At 40.3% G+C, this 22,664-nt stretch overlaps 1 protein-coding gene across 1 annotated transcript in view; it reads right to left on the reverse strand.

Annotated features, from left to right (window-relative positions):
- LOC138671660 (uncharacterized) overlaps positions 1-22,664 on the reverse strand; it is a 967,572-nt gene that overhangs the window by 56,023 nt on the left and 888,885 nt on the right. The window contains exon 97 of the mRNA XM_069759831.1: positions 5,889-6,046. Within this exon, the coding sequence (XP_069615932.1) occupies positions 5,889-6,046 (158 nt within the window). The remainder of the gene's footprint in view (positions 1-5,888; positions 6,047-22,664) is intronic.

A 22,664-nucleotide genomic window follows, 5' to 3' on the forward strand; every position in this document is an offset into this window, starting at 1 on the left:
GGACAGTAGGACAGGAAACCAAGGAACAAATAAGAATGTTATTTGACCAACATATAAATGTTCCAATAGGAGACAAAATGAAGACCGTAAACTACTATTTTTTGTATTCTGTTCCAGTGCAGATCAAACATTGTTCTGTTTAGCCTTGTTATGTTTACCCTTGGGAATTTCTTATATAAATAGTATGTACTATTTCAAAGAAATCTATATCTACAACAAATACAAAGCAAAGCATTAACTATTTGATGTTGGATCTTTATATATTAATAAATCATCTTTTCTTTAATGTCTAAATGCCAACTATTATAGAAAAGCTCACAGTAAAACATCAGCACTTCTCAAGATGCTCGAAACTACATTCAAAAAGTTTACTTCAGGTGCATCACAGGAATTTTTGGAATGTAGAAAACAATTAACATTAAACTTTATGTCATAAAAATTTTACTTTCGACCCACTTTTTTTTTAACAAGGGTAACAGAAAAAATGGACCCCAAAAATTGTTGTGCAATTTCTCCTGAGCATGCTGATACCCCATATGTGGAGGAAAACTACTCTCTGGGCGCACGACAAAGCTTAGAAGGAAAGGAGAGCCATTTGACTTTTTGAATGCAAAATTTGCTGAAACAATTAGTGGATGCCATGTCTAAACAGTGGAAACCAACCAAAAGTGACACCTTTTTGGAAAATAGACCTCTCAGGGAACTTATCTAGATGTTTGGTGAGCACATTGAACCCCCAGGGGTGCTTCACAGAAGTTTTTAACATTGAGCCATGAAAATAAAAAAAAAAATCACATTTCCCCCACAAAAATGTATTTTAGCCCCAAATTTTGAATTTTCATAAGGATAACAGGAGAAATTGCACCATACAATTTGTTGTGCAATTTCTTCAGAGTACGCCGATACCACATAAGTGGGGGAATACTACTTTTGAGGTACAATGCAAAGATCAGAAGGGAAGAAGTATCATTGGAGTTCAGATTTTGCTGGAATGGTTTGAGAGTGCCATGTCACATTGGCAGAGCCCCTGAGGTACCAGAACAACAGAAACTCCCATATGTGATCTCAACATACAAATGACACCCCCAATGAATTCATCTAGGAATGCAGTGATCATATTGATACCACATGTGCCCAACAGAATTTTACACCACTGAGCAGTGAAGAGAATAAATTACACTCTTACCACTAAAATGTTGTTTTAGGCCCAAGTTTTTATTTTTTCTAAAGGCTAATAGGAAATTTTTACAACAAACTGAGGTCCATGTTTTGCCAATACCCTATATGATATTGGGAAATATTTTTCAGGCATAGTGCAAAGCTCAGAATGGAAGGAGAGTGCCATGACCCACTGTGAAGAGCCCCTGAGTTGTTAGAACAGCAGAAGTCTCCAGAAGTCACCCCATTTTACAAACTACACCTCTCAACAAATTCATCTAGGAGTGCAGTGATCATATTGACACCATGGGTGTATCACAGAATGTTATACCATTGGACAGTCAAGAAAAAATAATTACATTTTTACAACCAAAAATCAGTTTTAGCCCCAGATTTTACATTTTCACACAATAAGTAGGTAATAATGGCACCATAACTTGTTCCACAATTTCTACTGAACTTAGCAATACCCTATATGTGGCTGTACAATACTGCTTAGCCACACAGCGAGACTCAGGAGGGACGGAAAGCTATTAGCCTTCTGGGTCACATAGTTTGTGGACTCCATATACAGAACCCCTAAGGCTGGTATCACATTTGCGTTTTTTGCCGCTGCGTTTTAACGCAAAAAAGCATGCATTTTTTTCCTATATTTAACATTAAAAACGCATGCTTTTTTTTGTATGCGTTGTGCCGCGTTTGACGACGCATGCGTCGTTTCTATGCTTGCGTTTTGTTGCGGAAATGCAACATGTAGTAATTTCTAGTGGCGTTTTTTTGCCGCAAAAAAAAGCATGCTTTTTTATGCCGCAAAAAAGGTATTGCTGTCTATGTAAACGCATGCGTTTTTAAGCACATGCGTTTGGTTGCGTTTTTTAATGCATGCGTTTCCATAGAGAAAAACACGCCTCCAGAAGAAGCTACGGCGAAACACGTGTCGGGGCGGAGGGACGCCGAGGAGCACACACCAGGTCCAGTCTTAGGTAATATGCCTTCTTAGTGTATTGCTGCATTTTGCTGTATATGAAATGGGGTGGAGACCATGATATGAGCGTATGTATTTCCCCATTGGGGGTGCTAATCACTTACTAGCATTTGAATGCAGATTGCTTTGGAGTCCAATAGAGCTAGGACACGCTGTTATCATTCAGTTTATCCCCCTGTAAACATTCAGCTATTATATGCGGCCCATTCTTAGTTGGTTTAGTCTGGCCTGGTATTGTGGTGCTTAATTCAGGCTAACAGTCCCTCTCATGTTGAGGAATTGTACCCTTCTATTTATGTAGTCATTTCATGTTTTTTATTGTTGTTAATATATATTTAATAAATTGATATTTTACTTAGTGCCGTTGTGGAGATCAATTTTGTCACTCTTTGATCACACCCTTCGTGATGTATAGAGAAAAACAAGTCTACACACTGATAAGCCACCCCCCACCATCAAGGTGATAAAGGGATCCAAACCCTAACCCTAACCCTAACCCATCAAGGTGATAAAGGGATCCAAACCCTAACCCTAACCCTAGGGATCCAAACCCTAACCCTAACCCTAGGGATCCAAACCCTAACCCTAACCCTAGGGATCCAAACCCTAACCCTATCCCTAGGGATCCAAACCCTAACCCTAACCCATCAAGGTGATAAAGGGATCCAAACCCTAACCCTAACCCTAGGGATCCTCATCACTATCGATGCTACCGCCTCACCAACACCGGAGCTACCGCCTCACCAACACCGGAGCTACCGCCTCACCAACACCGGAGCTCCTGCAACCCTCGACCTACTGTCTCCTTCCCCATAATCCTGTAGAATGTAAGCCCACAAGGGCAGGGTCCTCGCCCCTCTGTATCAGTCTGTCATTGTTAGTTTGTTTACTGTATGTGATATTTGTAACTTGTATGTAACCCCTTCTCATGTACAGCACCATGGAATCAATGGTGCTATATAAATAAATAATAATAATAATAATAATCCAAACCCTAACCCTAACCCTAGGGATCCAAACCCTAACCCTAACCCTAGCCATTTCTATTTATAGTGGGTTTTCTAGTTGATTTTTATGATTGGCAGCTGTCACACACTAAAGACGCTTTTTATTCCAAAAAATATTTTTTGCGTTACCACATTTTGAGAGCTACAATTTTTCCATATTTTGGTCCACAGAGTCATGTCAAACGCCCTCTGTAGTCCCATTGGTGGTGTCTGGATCTTGATTTTTCTCTTGTGAAATTTTTCATCATGCTTTTAAAAACGCAAATGCAGTAAAAATAGCATGTAAACGCGTAAAAACGCAGCGCTTTTTTACCGCATACGAAAACGCATGCGTCTAAAAAAACGCAGCATTTGTACGCGTTTACATGAGTTTTTTCACCACCTGCGGATGCATTTTAAACTCTTCGTTTTTTAACGCAAATTTGAAACTAGCCCAAATGCTCGAATAGCAGAATCCCTCCTCAAGTGACCCCATTTTAGAAAATATACCCCTTTAGGAATATATCTACAGGTGTAGTGACGATTTTGACTCCATGGGTGTTTTCTATAAACAAGCAGCAATGAATGTTGCCGAGTGAATATTGCTAACTGCCGTTGTAGTGACTATTACCTTATAGTCACCACTACATTAACCCCAGCTCATGCTTCTAGAGACAAGCACTCATAAATTAGGCTGGCTCATCTCTTCAGAAATGCCAAAAATGTGGACATAATATGTAGTTTAGGCACACTGTGGGGCTTAGAAGGGAGTGAGGGCATTTAGATTTGGGAGCGCAGAATTTGCTGAATTTCTTTTAGAGGCTGAAGAACCATTTTGTTTTTTCCAGAGTCTTTGTACTACCAATAACGTGGAAACCCCTACATTTCCAGAAACAGATCACTGACCTGAGTGGGACCTTGCTTTTTGTGGATTGAGCTGAAGCTTTTGTTAGAAATATTTTACATAATGTTTAAGATCACATCACGCTGATCACTTACATTGGGGTTTCCATCTATTTCTCTGAGGGATGTGATTCAGATGAAACCCTAGAGGGATCCATTCACTATAACGAGGCAGCACAGTTACTCTGGGCTCAGTCTGGCCTCTGTTCAGCGGTGTCGTTCTTTTCAAAAGTGCACAAAACTATGGTGGACTGCGCTTTTATGCAAGCCTAAAAAGGCAGTCACCAGTGGATCACAGTTCCTATAGCGTCCACAGTTCCTCCATCTCCCTTATTATAATGAATCTTCCTATGGGGTTCCATCTGAATCACGTATTTTAAATTTTTACATGGAAACCCCGATGTAAGCGCTGAGCGCAGAGCTCAGGATAAATGTGTTCCAAGCCTTACTGCTATCTTTGGGAAGCAGAATGAAAAAATCAACAGCAGATGAAGAATTGTTTTTATTTATTTTTTACGCAGTTCCTCATGTGGTATAAGTGATATGGTGACTTTATTCTTTAGGTTGTTGCGATTACAGTGGTACCAGATTTATATCGGATTTTTATGTTTGACACACTAAAAGATGCTTTTTATTGCAAAAACTAGTTTTTACATCACTATATTTTGGAAGCTATAATTTTTCCATATTTTGGCTGATAGAGTCATGTGAGGGCTTTCTTTTAAGGATGAGTTGATGTTTTTGTTGGTACCATTTTCAGACATATGACATTTTTTGATTGTTTTCCATTCCAATTTTTGGGAGGCAGACTGAACAAAAATCAGCAATTTTTTTTATGCCGTTCTGCGTGTGGTAAAATTGATAAATAAGCTCTATTCTTTGGGTCAGTCCGATCATAGTGATACCACATTTATATAGATTTTTTTAAGTTTTGGCGCTTTTACACAATAAAAACAATTTTATAGAAAAAAATAGTTATTTTTGCATCACTTTATTCAGAGAGCTATAGATTTTTTAATTTTTCTGCTAATGGAGCTACATGATGACTTGTTTTTTTGTGAGACAAGATGTTGTTTTCAGCGGTATCATGTTTATTTATATTTGTTTTTTTATTGCATTTTATTCCACTTTTTGTTTGGCGGTATGATGATAAAGCATTGTTTTTTGCCTTTTTTATGGTGTTCACTACAGGGGTTACCTAGTGGGACAGTTTTATAGGTCGGGTTGGTCCAGACACGATGATAATAAATATGTGTACTTCTATTGTTTATATTTTTTTCATAAAAATGTTTGTTCATGGATACAATAAACTTAGATTTTTTCTTATTTTTTTATTTCTTGTTTTTATTATTTTTTTTTTTTTTTTTTTACTTTGTCCCACTATGAGACTTTCATTTTTTGCCGGCTGATCACTTGTATAGTATAAGGATGCAGGAGCATCCCTACACTATGCAAACAGTCAGCGCTGTACTGACAGTCAAACTTGCTTCATCATGCTCTGAGCATGGTCAAGCAACTCTGCTAGCTCTGGTGACCCAGATGTTGTCATGATGACATCAGGTCACCATGGCAACAATCAGGACCTCGCAGGGTCTTCAATCTAAGGGCAGAGGGGCTTTCTTCCCTCTGCCTGCTCCTGAAATGCTGCGATTAAACCCCTAAATGCTGCTATCGAGTTCAAAGTGCTGAGAGTGGTGCGGATTAAACCAACTGCAACAGTTCATAAACTTTTTGAATATAATGCAATTAAAAGATATATACGTCAAGTTGTGTGGCTGCATCTGCAGATACTTGAATATAAGTTAGTCGTGTTCTTATATAGCTCATGTATTGTACATAATTTTACAAACTCTTACTTTATTACTGGCTTGCTTCTTGATATTTGCTTCATTGCTGATACAGATCTTCCTAATGTGGCGACACCAAGGTCCGGGTTTAAAAAGATGGCCACCCTCTTTAGGTTCCATTGTCTTACTGGCTGTGTGCACTGGATGGGGATCGTCATTACACAATTCTGAGAAAGGCAAAAAGATAACATTGAGAGGGAGGAGTGACATCAGACACATGCAAGCAGATCCTGCCCACATCCTGCCCATATTTATTGCAGTCGTAAAGCAAGCTAGCATTACACTAGATTTCATGACAAATGTCAGCAGTTGCTCCCCTTAGTGTTTAAAAGTTGAAAATAACAAAACTTTTTAATACACTTTATATTTTACTTGAAAAAAAAAGGATGTACAGTAGTTGCTAACAGAGGCAGCTACCTGTCTGTTGTACCCGGAGCCAGTCATTGGCCGTTCCTGCCAGACATTCAGCTGCTCTCTGTTAACAGAGCAGCAGCTTGTCTTCCTATTGACAGGACTACTAATGTCATGCTGATTGACAGCAGGCCTTCCGCTGCCTAATTGGAGGAAGCCAGCTGTCAATGAGCATGAGACCAGTAATCCTGCCCTGTCAACATGCAGATGAACTGCTGTTTTAACAGGGAGTAGCTGAAGCTCTGGCAGGAGTGATCAATGAAGGGTGCTAGGTACAAGAGACAGGTAGTTGCATCAGTTAGCCGGATATGCCCTTTAATACTTTACAATTTTGTTAACTGTTAAATACATGTGTCACTACCTCACATAATGAGCTCAGTAAGATTGTATCTCAAACTATGCAGCACTGAAACCATTTTGGCAACATGGAAAATTTCTGACACATTGTCAGCATCCTGTCATTTTCTAATGGCTACATAAGCTATAATGTCAAAAGTGTGATAAGGTTTTAATAACGATAAAGCAAAAAAAAACATTTCCGCTTCTTCATTAAGAAAAGCCTTATTATGTAAAAATATAAATAATAAAAGGTGCACATAATTGTAATCACTACAACCATACTGACCAAAACGTTAAAGGGGTTGTCTGGCCTTAGCTTCAAGTCTGCAGTCACTCTATGTTAATGCAGACTTGTGAATTCTCGCACTGTGTACCAGTAGCGGCAGGCGTGTGATTGAAAATGTGTGATATGCATACATGTGGTCACGTGCCGACTAGTGCAAAGGTACTGAGTGAGGCATAACACATTTAGCCAGAATGCAGCTGTAAGTATGCAAATCGCATACTTGTGGTCACATGACTGCCTGAACACGGTGTCGGCACATGCAGTGTGCGTGATGTGAGGATTCACAATTCAAGATAGAGTGACTACACACTTACCCGAAGGCCAGACAACTCCTTTAAATTGTAAGGAATGCTTTAAAAAATATATAAAAATATATTGTAATAATAATAATAAACAACTCAAAATTATTGTTTTTGTTCATCACTGCTAAAAAAAACTGAATGGAAAGTTATCAAGAAGTCATATATATTCCAAATTACCCCCCCCATAACCTTGAAAAAAATGAATCATTTATCAATATGTTACATGTAAAATCCGATTTGTCACCCAAAAACAGAATTCACATGGAAACAGTAACAAATATATTAAAAACTTATGGCTCTTGGAGTGGAGTAAAATGACATAAAAAGGTCAGAAAATAAGTGCAAAGCTACCCAAAATTGTGCATGGAGCACAATTAACAATAAAAATAAAGGAGCTGTCTGGGATTGTCATGCCAATAAACCAGTGGATTGACATAAACAAGCAGCAGATTCTGGGCATGCTAATGACCCTTCAGACTCACCCACTTTATAAGCTAGAATCCACACTGAATCCACCATCATAATTGTCATTGGTAAGGCAATCTGGACACCTTTGCAAATAGTTCGGGCCAACCTTGTGGAGCTGCTGGATCTGGAGCTGCCATGCCTGAGGTGACAGTTCTCAGTCAGCTGTTTCCAACAGGTGGGGGATCGCACTGTCTCTGTCTATCTCAGCCTACTTTGAGATTCACATGTCAGGGGTTCATTATCATCAACTTCAAGTTGGAGACTGGATAAAAATTTGCTTAAATGGATCTAATTAAAAAATAATCAATCAATATAACTACCCATTTTTGTCAAATTACATTAGATATTTAGGCCATGTTCACACATGCTTCGTTTTTTAATGCAAATTTTAAGTTGGGTTTTACAGTACCAGCAAAAGCAATGAGATTTCAGAAATCTCATGCACAAACATTGTTTTTTTTCTTGACTGTATTGGAAAACTGCATTTTTTTAAAACTGCAGCACATCACTTCTTTCAGCGTTTTCTCAGCAGTTATTGCTGTTATAGTGATTAAAATGATAAATTGGTTGATGAAATCCGTCAATCCGTCTTGTGGTTGTTTAATTTTTGTTTGTAGATTTCAGTTAGTAAGCTTCTCGTGCGGGCCTGTAGGTGTGTCTTTATGTGGTCTCTGCTTACATATTCATCTGTATGTCTTATGACAGGTCACTGATCCCTCTGTGACATGCACCTTATTTTACATAATGCATATAATATTGTGGTATTGTGGGGTTAGAAAAAAATTTGCATTCAGCAAAATGGCACTGGTGATGGCGCCTGCGCAGTAGCATGTATCATATAATGCATATAATATTGTTGGGTAAAAAAAAAAAGTAACTTAAAGGGAACCTGTCACCCCGTTTTTTGAGATTGAGATATAAATACTGTTAAATAGGACCTGCGCTGTGTGTTACTATAGTGTATGTAGTGTACCCCAATTCCCCACCTATGCTGAGAAATAACTTACCAAAGTCGCCGTTTTCGCCTGTCAATCAGGCTGGTCAGGTCGGGAGGGCGTGTTCACAGCGCTGGTTCTTCCTCAGCTTTACGTTGGTGGCGTAGTGGTGTGCGCCTGTTGAAGTGACTAATCCACTGTGGGCACGTGAACAAGCAGCGCGCGATCTGCGCTGTCATCCCTTTCGTCGGTGGGGGCGGCCATTTTCCTGGGGCCGCGCGTGCGCAGATCGAGTGCTCTGCTGCACGGGGCTTCAGGAAAATGGCCGCCGCGATCTCTAATGCGCACGCGCGGCATCCCGCGGCCCGATATTTACCCTGATATTTACCCGATATTTACCCTGGTTACCAGTGAACACATCGCTGGATCGGCGTCACACACACCGATTCAGCGATGACAGCGGGTGATCAGCGATTAAAAAAAGTCCTGATCATACCCAGCAACCAACGATCTCCCAGCAGGGGCCTGATCGTTTGTCGCTGTCACGCTTAACGATTTCGTTAACTATATCGTTGCTACGTCACAAAAAGCAACGATATCGTTAATGAAATCGTTATGTGTGAAGGTACCTTAAAGCTTGAAGTCTCTAAAAGCACTGAACATAATTATCATTTTTTAATTGATTTAGATAGAGCATTTAATATCAGTAAGTTATTAAATGCAATGAGATGCAGTCAGAGCTTCTCTACATCAGACTGTAATGAGCACTGTTTCATTTTAAGAGAAGATGCAAAGTATAAAATACATTAGAATGTAAAGCAGTACATATATGCCTCATTTACCACTGCAGATGTCAACAGGAGCTTAGATTAGCATTTCTCTCATTCTGCCAAGCTGATCATTTTTTGCTCTCTACAGTATTTCCCAGAGGGTTATGTTTGTGCTGCTGGGGGCACTAAAGGCCTAAAGGCAGTTGTTGCATGATTGAACATTATCCCTTTACAGCACTGAACATAATCTCTCTGGATGGCAGTGATTGCTTAGCATTCAACCCACAGGCTTCCATTCTCATTTGCTATATGTAAGCCAAGGAAAAAAAAAATACTCTATGCATGTATGCTCAGATAAGCCAAGAAGAACAAAAACACTTACTGGATATTAGAATATAAAGAAACGCTACATAAAAACGGATTACCTCACCTCTTGTAAGGGAAAGGTCACATTTCATGTCATTTTTTACCCACTTTTACCCATAATTTGTTTTTTAACAGAGACGTGTGCACCTAAGCTATATTATCCAGAAGGGCACTGAATCTTAGGCACTGCAAGAGCAAAAGCGCCGTACAGCTAGATAATAAATACCATTATAATAGCTAGCCATGACTATTACACTAGCTTAGAATCTAATCTACGTGTTAAAGGGAACCTGTCAGCAGGATTGTGCACAGTAACCTACGGACAGTGTCAGGTCGACGCCGTTATACTGATTAAAATGATACCTTGATTGATGAAATCCGTCTTGTGGTTGTTTAATCTTTCCTTTCGGTTTTCAGTTAATGATATGCTCGTGCTCCAGGGCGGGTCTGTGGCTATGGGTTGTTATTTAGGTGGTGCTCTGCTTAAGTATTCAACAGTATGGCTTCTGACAGGTCACGGATTCCTCAGTGACATGCCCCTTAGTTTACAAAATTAATATTATGTATATCTTGGAAGAAAAAAAAACATTATTACAGCCAGGTGCCAGGGATAGCGCTTGTGTTGTAGCATAATCGCATATGTAATGTGTTTATGTTTAATTTCTTTGCTGTTTTCCTGATATTCCTAAAAGTTTTTTTTTTCCAAGATATATATAATATTCATTATGTAAACTAGGGACAGGTCATTGAGGGATCAGTGACCTGTCAGAAGCCATACGCATGAATTCCTAAGCAGAGCACCACATGAAGACCCCCCACAGGCAGCCCAGAAACACGAGCATATCATTAACACAAAACTGCAAATAAAGATTAAACAACAACCACAAGACGGAATTCATCAACAAAGGTATAATTTTAATCACTGTAACGGCGCCATAAGCCAGTAGAGAAAAATGAAGGAATAATGTGATCTAAAGTGCAATTTTATTAATAACAACAAATAAATACATACAGTATATAAAATGACAATATCATGAATATAATCTGCAAAAATGTAAAAAGTACATACAAAGTAGTATCACATAGTTAAAGGGACTGGCTGCAAATCATGAAAAAAGATAGGGCCACAGATCTATAACAATTCCATGTTTAAATAACACATCATATCCACTTTAGAGACAACAGAAAAAAGTATCAATAAAAATTCTACATACAGCTGTCTCCTAAATTGGTACAAAAATGGTTGCTCTGACCATAGTAACATGCAGCAACATTGTGCACTGCTCAACTATAAAATATGCACTAATAATAGTTATGAGCAGAAGCACATAGGTTGTGATGAACTCCAATGATGTATGCCCATCAAATAGAACATGCTTATAAAGTGCTCAGCTATAAAGCTGCAATGCGAATTTTAACCTGCAAAACAATAGTATACCATGTCAAAAGAGCTACCTCAGTATAGCCATAAATTACCTGCAGTCATTATGCAACCAAGATGTGTGGACCACCAGCCAACCTCGACGCGCATTTCACCGCCTCTGCAGTCGCATCAGGAGGAGAGTAACGGTGCTGACCTGACAGTGTCTATAGGTTACTGGGCACAATCCTGCTGACAGGTTCCCTTTAAGAATATATTCACATTTGTTGCAGAAAACTCTGCCACTGTCCCATTGATCTCATTGAGACCTTAAAGCATCATTCCAGTGTTTTCTTTATGACAACAATGGAGTGGTGTTACTAATCAAAGTCTCCTGCACTTAGTATTATACTTGCCAGCTATCTTCTTCATTTGTTACCAGCACCGCTTTAGTCAATCTCCAGCAGTGTGTGACCTGCTGGATCACTCAAGTATTTGCTAGGTGATTCAAAAGTCACAACTCAATGTAGATCTATGAGAGCGAGAATGAAGTTGCAGTCACAAGATAGTGGTATGGGACCAGAGCAGCACCAGGAAGAACTGAAAACGGCAGCTGGTAAATATATTGCAAGGGTCAGAGAACTTAAATTGGAAGCACCACTTCTACACTTTAAGAAATCCATGGAGTGGTGCTTTAAAAAATTCATTATGACACATGGAATCAATTTTCAGTTGCAAAAATGTCAGAAAAAAATTCTGGAGCATGTGAAAATACCCTGAATATTGTTTTCCTAGCACTCAATAATTAAGCTATGTTAATTAATTTTTTTCTCTCTTATTATATTGCAATCATCATATTATATAGCACTGTGTACTTACAATTGCTCATTTTGCCTTTCTACCCAGTAAATTCTTCTCTTTTGTCTGCTCTATGTAGAAACAGGAAGTCTACAGAACATGGTAGCTGCTACTGTGCATGTGCCAGCGCCATTTTGATAAAGTGAAAAAAAATATTTCCTACAATATTATCTGTATTATGTGATACATGCTACTGCTCGGGCGCCACCGCCATTTTGCTGAATGTAAACTTGTTTTTCCTAGCCCCACAATTTTAAATGTGTTATGTAAAATAGGAGGCAGGTCACTGAAGGATCCATAACCTGTCATAAGCCATACAGATGAATATCTAAGCAGAGCACCACATAAAGCCCCCCACAGGCCCACCCAGAAGCACCAGAATCTTATTAACTGAAAATTAAAAATGCAGATTACTTAAGAACCACAGGACAGATTTCTCCACCTGAAGTATCATTTTAATCAGAATAACAGAGCCAACCTGACAGTGTCTGTAGTTTACTGAACAAAATACTGCTGACAGGATCGCCTTAAAGAAAGATTGATATAGTTGTCCACCACTGTCTCCATAACAATTGAACTATGAGTGAATCTCGATCTTATAATAAGCTGGTAATTAATTAACTACTTAATTATTATGTTTACGCTGTAAACTAATTTTTAGACTTTGCTTTCAAAAGTAAAAGTTAAAAAAGGAGCAAAACAGTGGTGCAAATGTATAGCTGTTAAAGTAGCACTCTCATCAAAATGTGTATCCTCTTAATACATTGCAGTCATCATATTGTATAGCACTGTTCCCTTACAATTGCTCATTTTGCCTTTCTACCCATAAATTCTTCTCTTTTCCGTGAGATCTATGACATCATGAAGTTAAAAACAAACTAGCTGAGTCCTTCTATATTTTATGTAGAAACAGATCATCTCTTTTTCCTGCATGAGTCATAAGTCACTACAAAAATCCCTGGAGCCTGCACCCTGGCCCTGGAGCACAAAGAGGCTCAAAAGTCTATCTGCTCAATATGAGAACCAATGCTGTTAAAATACAGTGATATTTAAATGTCCTGTTGGAGATTTTGCATAAGGACTTAACAAGTTTAAGTTAAGCTGCCATGTAAAAAACTGCAATATTTAAATATTTATTGCGTGAGTTACATATTCTATATATCAAGTTGTTGGTCTTTATACAAGACATATGGACAGAAAATATTGATACAGTAGAAAAAAAATTAAATCGATTTATTAAGTCAATCTGTATGTTTTGCCTGATAAACAGTAAGTTATTTCAGTGAGAAAGCAGTGCAAATTACCTTCTTCATATTGATATTTGACGTGTCATTTTAGAACCTTATTTAGATGCAAGCACTTTATCCACATATGAAATACTTCTCTTTTATAGATTTTCCCCAAATGTTTAATTAGTTAGCTTAAATGTGAACAAACATGAGCATTATCTTTCGTAATGCATTCACTACTTCTGCTTGTTTGTTGATAGAGGAGATAACAGATGGGTATTTTAGCAGAACAGCGACTGATGTGGAAAAGATTATACAGCTAGGCCATCCCAGATATGTCTATGCATGATATTGAAAAGCTCAAAGCAAAAGAACTGACTGATAGTGTGAGCTCCAGGAAGCTGCAGTGAGACAGGACACGCTAGACAGGAAAAAAGTAGAGTTATTATAAATGTAACAGAGGGGAATATCAGCTGTTATGTCCTGTGTTCTGGAGAGAAATCACAAAACAAATGTTCCAGAGTTTTACAGCAGTCAATGCTGGGAGAAGATCGGTGTAGTGGCACTATTTAACCCCTTAAAGCCACAGCCCTTTTTCATCTTTGCGTTTCTGTTTTTCACTCCAATAATTCCCAAAGCCATAACTTTTTTTTATTGTTTTGTCCATATGGCCATGTGAGGGCTTGTTTTTTGTAGGACGAGTTGTACTTTTGAACTAAATCATTTGTTTTACCATATCATGTACTGGAAAACGGGAACAAAATTCCAAGTGCGGTGAAATTACAAAAAATTGCAATTCTACAACTGTTTTTTTTTTTAATTTTAATTTAATTTTTTTTTACCATATTCACCAAATATTAAAACTGTCCTGCCATTATAATTCTCCAGGTCATTATGAGTTCGTAGAGTGAGAGCTTATTTTTTGTGTGCCGAGCTGATGTTTTTAATGATACAATATTGGTGCAGGTACGATCTTTTGATCACCCATTATTGCATTTTAATGCAATGTTGCGGCAACCAACCAAAAATGTAATATTTAAGTTTTGATTTTTTTCGCTACGGCATTTACAGATTGGATTAATTGTTTTCACATCTTGATAACAAGTGGGAGATTAAGATTGGCAAATCTGCATCTGTTCCATTCCTGTCTGTGGTATCTGTCTTTCATTTTCTGCCACAGAAAATATACTCAAATACAGTGGCCCTGATTTCTTCACAATTCTACCATTAAAAAAAAAATAAAACAAGTGGGAGATTAAGATTGGCAAATCTGCCTCATTGCCAGTCCTGTCTGTGGCATCTGTCATTCATTTTCTGCCACAGAAAATATACTCAAATACAGTGGCCCAGATATCTTCACAATTCTCCCATAAAAAAAAAACAAGTGGGAGATTAAGATTGGCAAATCTGCATCTCTGCCAGTCCTGTCTGTGGCATCTGTCTTTCATTTTCTGCCACAGAAAATATACTCAAATACAGTGGCCCTGATTTCTTCACAATTCTCCCATAGAAAAAAAAATAAAACAAGTGGGAGATTAACCCCTTTACCCCCAAGGGTGGTTTGCACGTTAATGACCGGGCCAATTTTTACAATTCTGACCACTGTCCCTTTATGAGGTTATAACTCTGGAACGCTTCAATGGATCCTGGTGATTCTGACATTGTTTTCTCGTGACATATTGTACTTCATGACAATGGTAAAAATTATTTGATAGTACCTGCGTTTATTTGTGAAAAAAACGGAAATTTGGCGAAAATTATGAAAATTTCGCAATTTTCCAACTTTGAATTTTTATGCAATTATATCACAGAGATATGTCACACAAAATACTTAATAAGTAACATTTCCCACATGTCTACTTTACATCAGCACAATTTTGGAACCAAAATTTTTTTTTGTTAGGGAGTTATAAGGGTTAAAAGTTGACCAGCAATTTCTCATTTCTACAACACCATTTTATTTTAGGGACCACATCTCATTTGAAGTCATTTTGAGGGGTCTATATGATAGAAAATACCCAAGTGTGACACCATTCTAAAAACTACACCCCTCAAGGTGCTCAAAACCATATTCAAGAAGTTTATTAACCCTTCTGGTGCTTCACAGGAATTTTTTGAATGTTTAAATAAAAATGAACATTTAACTTTTTTTCACAAAAAATGTAGTTCAGCTCCAATTTGTTTTATTTTACCAAGGGTAACAGGAGAAAATGGACCCCAAACATTGTTGTACAATTTGTCCTGAGTATGCCAATACCCCACATGTGGGGGTAAACCACTGTTTGGGCGCATGGCAGAGCTCGGAAGCGAAGGAGTGCCATTTGACTTTTCAATGCAAAATTGACTGGAATTGAGATGGGACGCCATGTTTCGTTTGGAGAGCCCCTGATGTGGCTAAACATTGAAACCCCCCACAAGTGACACCATTTTGGAAAGTAGACCCCCTAAGGAACTTATCTAGAGGTGTGGTGAGCACTTTGACCCAACAAGTGCTTCACAGAAGTTTATAATGTAGAACCGTAAAAATAAAAAAACATATTTTTTCACAAAAATTATCTTTTCGCCCCCAATTTTTTATTTTCCCAAGGGTAAGAGAAGAAATTGGACCCCAAAAGTTGTTGTACAATTTGTCCTGAGTACGCTGATAGCCCATATGTGGGGGTAAACCACTGTTTGGGCGGATGGGAGAGCTCGGAAGGGAAGGAGCGCCGTTTGACTTTTCAATGCAAAATTGACAGGAATTGAGATGGGACGTCATGTTGCGTTTGAAGAGCCACTGATGTGCCTAAACATTGAAACCCCCCACAAGTGACACCATTTTGGAAAGTAGACCCCCTAAGGAACTTATCTAGAGGTGTGGTGAGCACTTTGACCCACCAAGTGCTTCACAGAAGTTTATAATGTAGAACCGTAAAAATAAAAAATCATATTTTTTCACAAAAATTATCTTTTTGCCCCCAATTTTTTATTTTCCCAAGGGTAAGAGAAGAAATTGGACCCCAAAAGTTGTTGTACAATTTGTCCTGAGTACGCGGATACCCCATATGTGGGGGTAAACCACTGTTTGGGTGGATGGGAGAGCTCGGAAGGGAAGGAGCGCCGTTTGACTTTTCAAAGCAAAATTGACAGGAATTGAGATGGGACGCCATGTTGCGTTTGAAGAGCCACTGATGTGCCTAAACATTGAAACCCCCCACAAATGACACCATTTTGGAAAGTAGACCCCCTAAGGAACTTATCTAGAGGTGTGGTGAGCACTTTGACCCACCAAGTGCTTCACAGAAGTTTATAATGCAGAGCCGTAAAAATAAAACAAAATTTTTTTCCCACAAAAATTATTTTTTTAGCCCCCAGTTTTGTATTTTCCTGAGGGTAACAGGAGAAATTGGACCCCAAAATTTGTTGCCCAATTTGTCCTGAGTGCGATGATACACCATATGTGGGGGGAACCACTGTTTGGGCACATGGGAGGGCTCAGAAGGGAAGGAGTGCCATTTGAATGCAGACTTAGATGGAATGGTCTGCAGGTGTCACATTGCGTTTGCAGAGCCCCTAATGTACCTAAACAGTAGAAACCCCCCACAAGTGACACCATTTTGGAAAGTAGACCCCCTTAGGAACTTATCTAGATGTGTGCTGAGCGCTTTGACCCACCAAGGGCTTCACAGAAGTTTATAATGGAGAGCCGTAAAAATAAAACAAAAATTTTTTCCCACAAAAATTATTTTTTAGCCCCCAGTTTTGTATTTTTCCGAGGGTAAAAGGAGAAATTCGACCCCACAATTTGTTGTCCAATTTGTCCTGAGTGCGCTGATACCCCATATGTGGGGGGGGAACCACTGTTTGGGCGCATGGGAGGGCTCGGAAGGGAAGGAGCTCCATTTGGAATGAGGACTTAGATGGAATGGTCTGCAGGTGTCACATTGCATTTGCAGAGCCCCTAATGTACCTAAACAGTAGAAACCTCCCACAAGTGACACCATTTTGGAAACTAGACCCCCTAAGGAACTCATCTAGATGTGTTGTGATAGCTTTGAACCCCCAAGTGTTTCACTACAGTTTGTAACGCAGAGCCGTGAAAATTAAAAAAAAAAATCTTTCCCCCCAAAATTATTTTTTAGCCCCCAGTTTTGTATTTTCCCGAGGGTAAGAGGAGAAATTCGACCCCAAAAGTTGTTGTCCAATTTGTCCTGAGTACGCTGATACCCCGTATGTTGGGGGAAACCAACGTTTGAGCGCATGGCAGAGCTCGGAAGGGAAGGAGCGCCATTTGGAATGCAGACTTAGATGGAATGGTCTGCAGACGTCACATTGCGTTTGCAGAACCCCTAATGTACCTAAACAGTAGAAACCCCCCACAAGTGACCCCATATTGGAAACTAGACCCCCCAGGGAACTAATCTAGATGTGTTGTGAGAACTTTGAACCCCCAAGTGTTTCACTACAGTTTATAACGCAGAGCCGTGAAAATAAAAAATCTTTTTTTTTTTCCCACAAAAAATATGTTTTAGCCCCGAGTTTTGTATTTTCCCAAGGGTAGCAGGAGAAATTGGACCCCAAAAGTTGTTATCCTATTTGTCCTGAGTACGCTGATACCCCATATGTTGGGGTAAACCCCTGCTTGGGCACACGGGAGAGCTCGGAAGGGAAGAAGCACTGTTTTACTTTTTCAACGCAGAATTGGCTGGAATTGAGATCGGACGCCATGTCGCGTTTGGAGAGCCCCTGATGTGCCTAAACAGTGGAAACCCCCCAATTATAACTGAAACCCTAATCCAAACACATCCCTAACCCTAATCCCAACAGTAACCCTAACCACTCCTCTAACCCTGACACACCCCTAACCCTAATCCCAACCCTATTCCCAACCGTAAATGTAATCTAAACCCTAACTGTAACTTTAGCCCCAACCCAAACTGTAGCCCTAGCCCTAACCCTAGCCCTAACCCTAGCCCTAACCCTAACCCTAGCCCTAGCCCTAACCCTAGCCCTAACCCTAACCCTAGCCCTAACCCTAACCCTAACCCTAGCCCTAACCCTAGCCCTAACCCTAGCCCTAACCCTAGCCCTAACCCTAGCCCTAACCCTAGCCCTAGCCCTAGCCCTAACCCTAGCCCTAACCCTAGCCCTAACCCTAGCCCTAACTCTAGCCCTAATGGGAAAATGGAAATAAATACATTTTTTTAATTTTTCCCTAACTAAGGGGGTGATGAAGGGGGGTTTGATTTACTTTTATAGCGGGTTTTTTAGCGGATTTTTATGATTGGCAGCCGTCACACACTGAAAGACGCTTTTTATTGCAAAAAATATTTTTTGCGTTACCACATTTTGAGAGCTATAATTTTTCTATATTCTGGTCCACAGAGTCATGTGAGGTCTTGGTTTTTGCGGGACGAGTTGATGTTTTTATTGGTAACATTTTCGGGCACGTGACATTTTTTGATCGCTTTTTATTCCGATTTTTGTGAGGCAGAATGACCAAAAACCAGCTATTCATGAATTTCTTTTGGGGGAGGCGTTTATACCGTTCCGCGTTTGGTAAAATTGATGAAGCAGTTTTATTCTTCGGGTCAGTACGATTACAGCGACACCTCATTTATATCATTTTTTTATGTTTTGGCGCTTTTATACGATAAAAACTATTTTATAGAAAAAATAATTATTTTTGCATCGCTTTATTCTCAGGACTATAACTTTTTTATTTTTTTGCTGATGATGCTGTATGGCGGCTCGTTTTTTGCGGGACAAGATGACGTTTTCAGCGGTACCATGGTTAGTTATATCTGTCTTTTTGATCGCGTGTTATTCCACTTTTTGTTCGGCGGTATGATTATCAAGCGTTGTTTTTTGCCTCGTTTTTTTTTTTTTTTCTTACGGTGTTTACTGAAGGGGTTAACTAGTGGGCCAGTTTTATAGGTCGGGCCGTTACGGACGCGGCGATACTAAATATGTGTACTTTTATTGTTTTGTTTTTTTTATTTAGATAAAGAAATGTATTTATGGGAATAATATTTTTATTTTTTTTTCATTATTTTGGAATATTTTTTTTTATTTTTTTTTACACATTTGAAATTTTTTTTTTTACTTTTTTACTTTGTCCCAGGGGGGGACATCACAGATCAGTGATCTGACAGTTTGCACAGCACTCTGTCAGATCACTGATCTGATAGGAGTGCAGGCTGCTTCACAGTGCCTGCTCTGAGCAGGCTCTGTGAAGCCACCTCCCTCCCTGCAGGACCCGGATCCGCGGCCATCTTGGATCCGGGGCTGGAGGGAGCAGGGAGGGAGGTGAGACCCTCGCAGCAACGCGATCACATCGCGTTGCTGCGGGGGGCTCAGGGAAGCCCGCAGGGAGCCCCCTCCCTGCGCGGTGCTTCCCTGTACCGCCGGCACATCGCGATCATCTTTGATCGCGGTGTGCCGGGGGTTAATGTGCCGGGGGCGGTCCGTGACCGCTCCTGGCACATAGTGCCGGATGTCAGCTGCGATAAACAGCTGACACCCGGCCGCGATCGGCGGCGCTCCCCCCGTGAGCGCTGCCGATCGCATATGACGTACTATTGCGTCCTTGGGAAGTAAAGCCCACCCCACATGGACGCAATAGTACGTCTAATGGCAGAAAGGGGTTAAGATTGGCAAATCTGCCTCACTGCCAGTCCTGTCTGTGGCATCTGTCTTTCATTTTCTGCCACAGAAAATATAGTCAAATACAGTGGCCCTGTACACCCCCTGGCGACCGCTCCTCGCTGCCTAGTCACCGCCGTGCCGCCCTGCCAGGGCCACCGTGACTACATCAGGTACCCGCACCGGCCGAAGTGGGAGACCCCCTCGCCACCAGAATCGGTCCGGCCGGCTTGGACTCCTGTAGATTCTGTAGGCATCCAGTCCCTTCAGGAACAGGAAACCAACTGATGCATGGGGAGAGGTGCCGCCCTTTTGTATCTGTAGGTTTCCTGTTCCTTAAGGGCGGATCCCCTCTCTCGTGTGCTGTCATGGGAGTCCGAATAAAGTGCAGGTTCCTTCATCAGGTAGGGGAGGGGGGAATACTCGTTGGCAACGTCACTGGCACAAGGCCCCTCATAGTACGCAAAAGTGTCGCTGCCGGTGGGAGGCGCCCCCGCCGTGCAAACACACCGCCGTACTTTGAGGGGCCCTGTGGCAGTGCCAATGCCAACGATTGGGCCCCCCCTGCTTGCTCAGGATCACAGCACTTACAAAGTTGAAATACTTACCTCTCCCTGCTCCACTGCCGTGACGTGGTCCACATTTCCTGGGCCCACTAAATACTTGAACCAGCCCTACCCCCCACAACTTTAGCCAAATGACCCCCAATTTCCAATACCTAACTCTTATTATAAGGTACATTAAGATTGACAAGCTTCAGTAACAAGAATGGATGTTTTTGCCATTAAAATGGTCACTGTAGGTGTTTTCCTGTCCTCCACTCACTGCCGACTTTGATTCCCCATTGACTTGCATTGAGTTTCGTGTTTCGGCCGACCCCCGACTTTTCGCGATAATCGGCCGATTTCACCCGACCCGACTTTTGAGAAAGTCGGGTTTCGCGAAACCCGAAACGATCCTAAAAAAGTAAAAGTCGCTCAACTCTAGTCACTACAGTTCACAGCAGTTGGGTCTCGCGATGCACAGCATGATACCCGGCAGTGGTTAATGATCCAGTATATGGAGCTTTGGTCTCTGAAAGGGGCTGCATACACTGGATGAAGAAGACAGGGATGTTTGTGGGACCGCCATTTTTCTGTGTTTTTATTAAAAATAGGGGAACCTAGTGTCATTTTTTTTAGGGTCCCCTCATTTTTAATAACGGGGATGGTTGTGCGGCCGCCATTTTTCTGTGTTTTTACTCTTTACTTGGTAGACAGCGTAAACCAAAATATAGTCAAAATGCCAGAATTACGTTTTTTTGGTCACTGCATCATTGCACTAAAATGCAATAACGGGCGATCAAAACAACGTATCTACCCCCAAATGGTGTCAATAAAAACATCAGCTCGGAATGCAAAAAATAAGCCTTCACCTAGCCCCAGATCACAAAAAACAAAGGCGTTATGGGTATCGGAAAACGTCAACTTTTTTTTACAAACTTTAAATTATTTTATCACCACTTAAACAAAAAAGAACCCATACATGTTTGGCATCTACAAACTTGTACTGACCTGAGGAATCTTAATGACAGGTCTGTTTTAGCATGACATGGTAAAAAAATGTAGAATTGCATTTTTATTGCAATTTCACCGCACTTTGAATTTTTTCCCATTTTCCAGTACACTATTTAGTAGAACCAATCTACTACTCATCCCACAAAAAAGAAGCCCTCGCGTAGCCCTATTGACAGAAAATTAAAAAAGTTATGACTCTGGGAAGAAGGGGAGCAAAAAATGGAGATATAGAAAAGGAAACACCCCTAGTCCTTAATGCAGTGGTCCCCAACCTTTCTGACCTTGAGAGCTACATTCAGCTCTGAGAGAGAGTCATGAGCCACATTCAGCTCCGAGAGAGCGTTGTGAGTGACATTCAGCTCCGAGGTAGGGTCGCGAGCCACATCCAACTCCCAACTGCCTCACAAAAGTGGTACCTAAAGCTCCCATTACAGTTAAGATACCCAAAGCTTTTCCACGGAAACCAACCCGAAGCAGTATAGCAAGAACCAAGGGTTTCCACAATTCCCCCATTCAGTATTCTCTCATCAAGCACTGCCAACACACTGTCGCATCCAGCTTCAAGCCCCTCCTCTGACAGGTAGTATAATCTTGTGTCTAGTGTACCATACTTAAATTATCTCTAAACCACTGAGACCAGAATATGTGCATCCAGATTTCTTCTTCTACTGCAGGAAATAGCATCACAGGTGTCTACAATCTTGGAATCAGTGAGTGGGCCTACATATAGTGCTACAGATACTCACTGTGCTGCTTGGTGACATGGTATGTATCACACTCAACATGGACCAGAGGAAGTGAAGGAAATAGTTGTCTCAGGAGATTAGAAAGAAAATTGTAGAAAAACATGTTAAAGGTTATAAGACCATTTCCAAGCAGCTTGATGTTCATTTGACTACAGTTGCACATATTATTCAGAAATTGAAGATCCATGAGACAGTAGGCAACTACCGTGGTTGTGGTCGCAGGAGGAAAATTAATGACAAATCAAAGAGATGGATAATACAAACGGTAACAAAAGAGCCCAGAAAAACTTCTAAACATATTTAAGGTGAACTTCAAGCACAAGGAATATCAGTGTTAGATTTAACCATCCATCATTGTATAAGCCAAAGTGGACTTCATGGGAGACGACCAAGGAGGACACTATTATTGAAAAAAAAAATCATAAAAAAGCCAGACTGGGATTTGCCAAACTACATGTTGACAAGTCACAAAGCTTCTGGGAGAATGTCCCATGGACAGATGAGATAAAAATGAAACTTTTTAGCAAGGCACATC

This window comes from Ranitomeya imitator, chromosome 3 (genome assembly GCF_032444005.1).
Source record: "Ranitomeya imitator isolate aRanImi1 chromosome 3, aRanImi1.pri, whole genome shotgun sequence".
Classification (NCBI taxonomy): domain Eukaryota; kingdom Metazoa; phylum Chordata; class Amphibia; order Anura; family Dendrobatidae; genus Ranitomeya; species Ranitomeya imitator.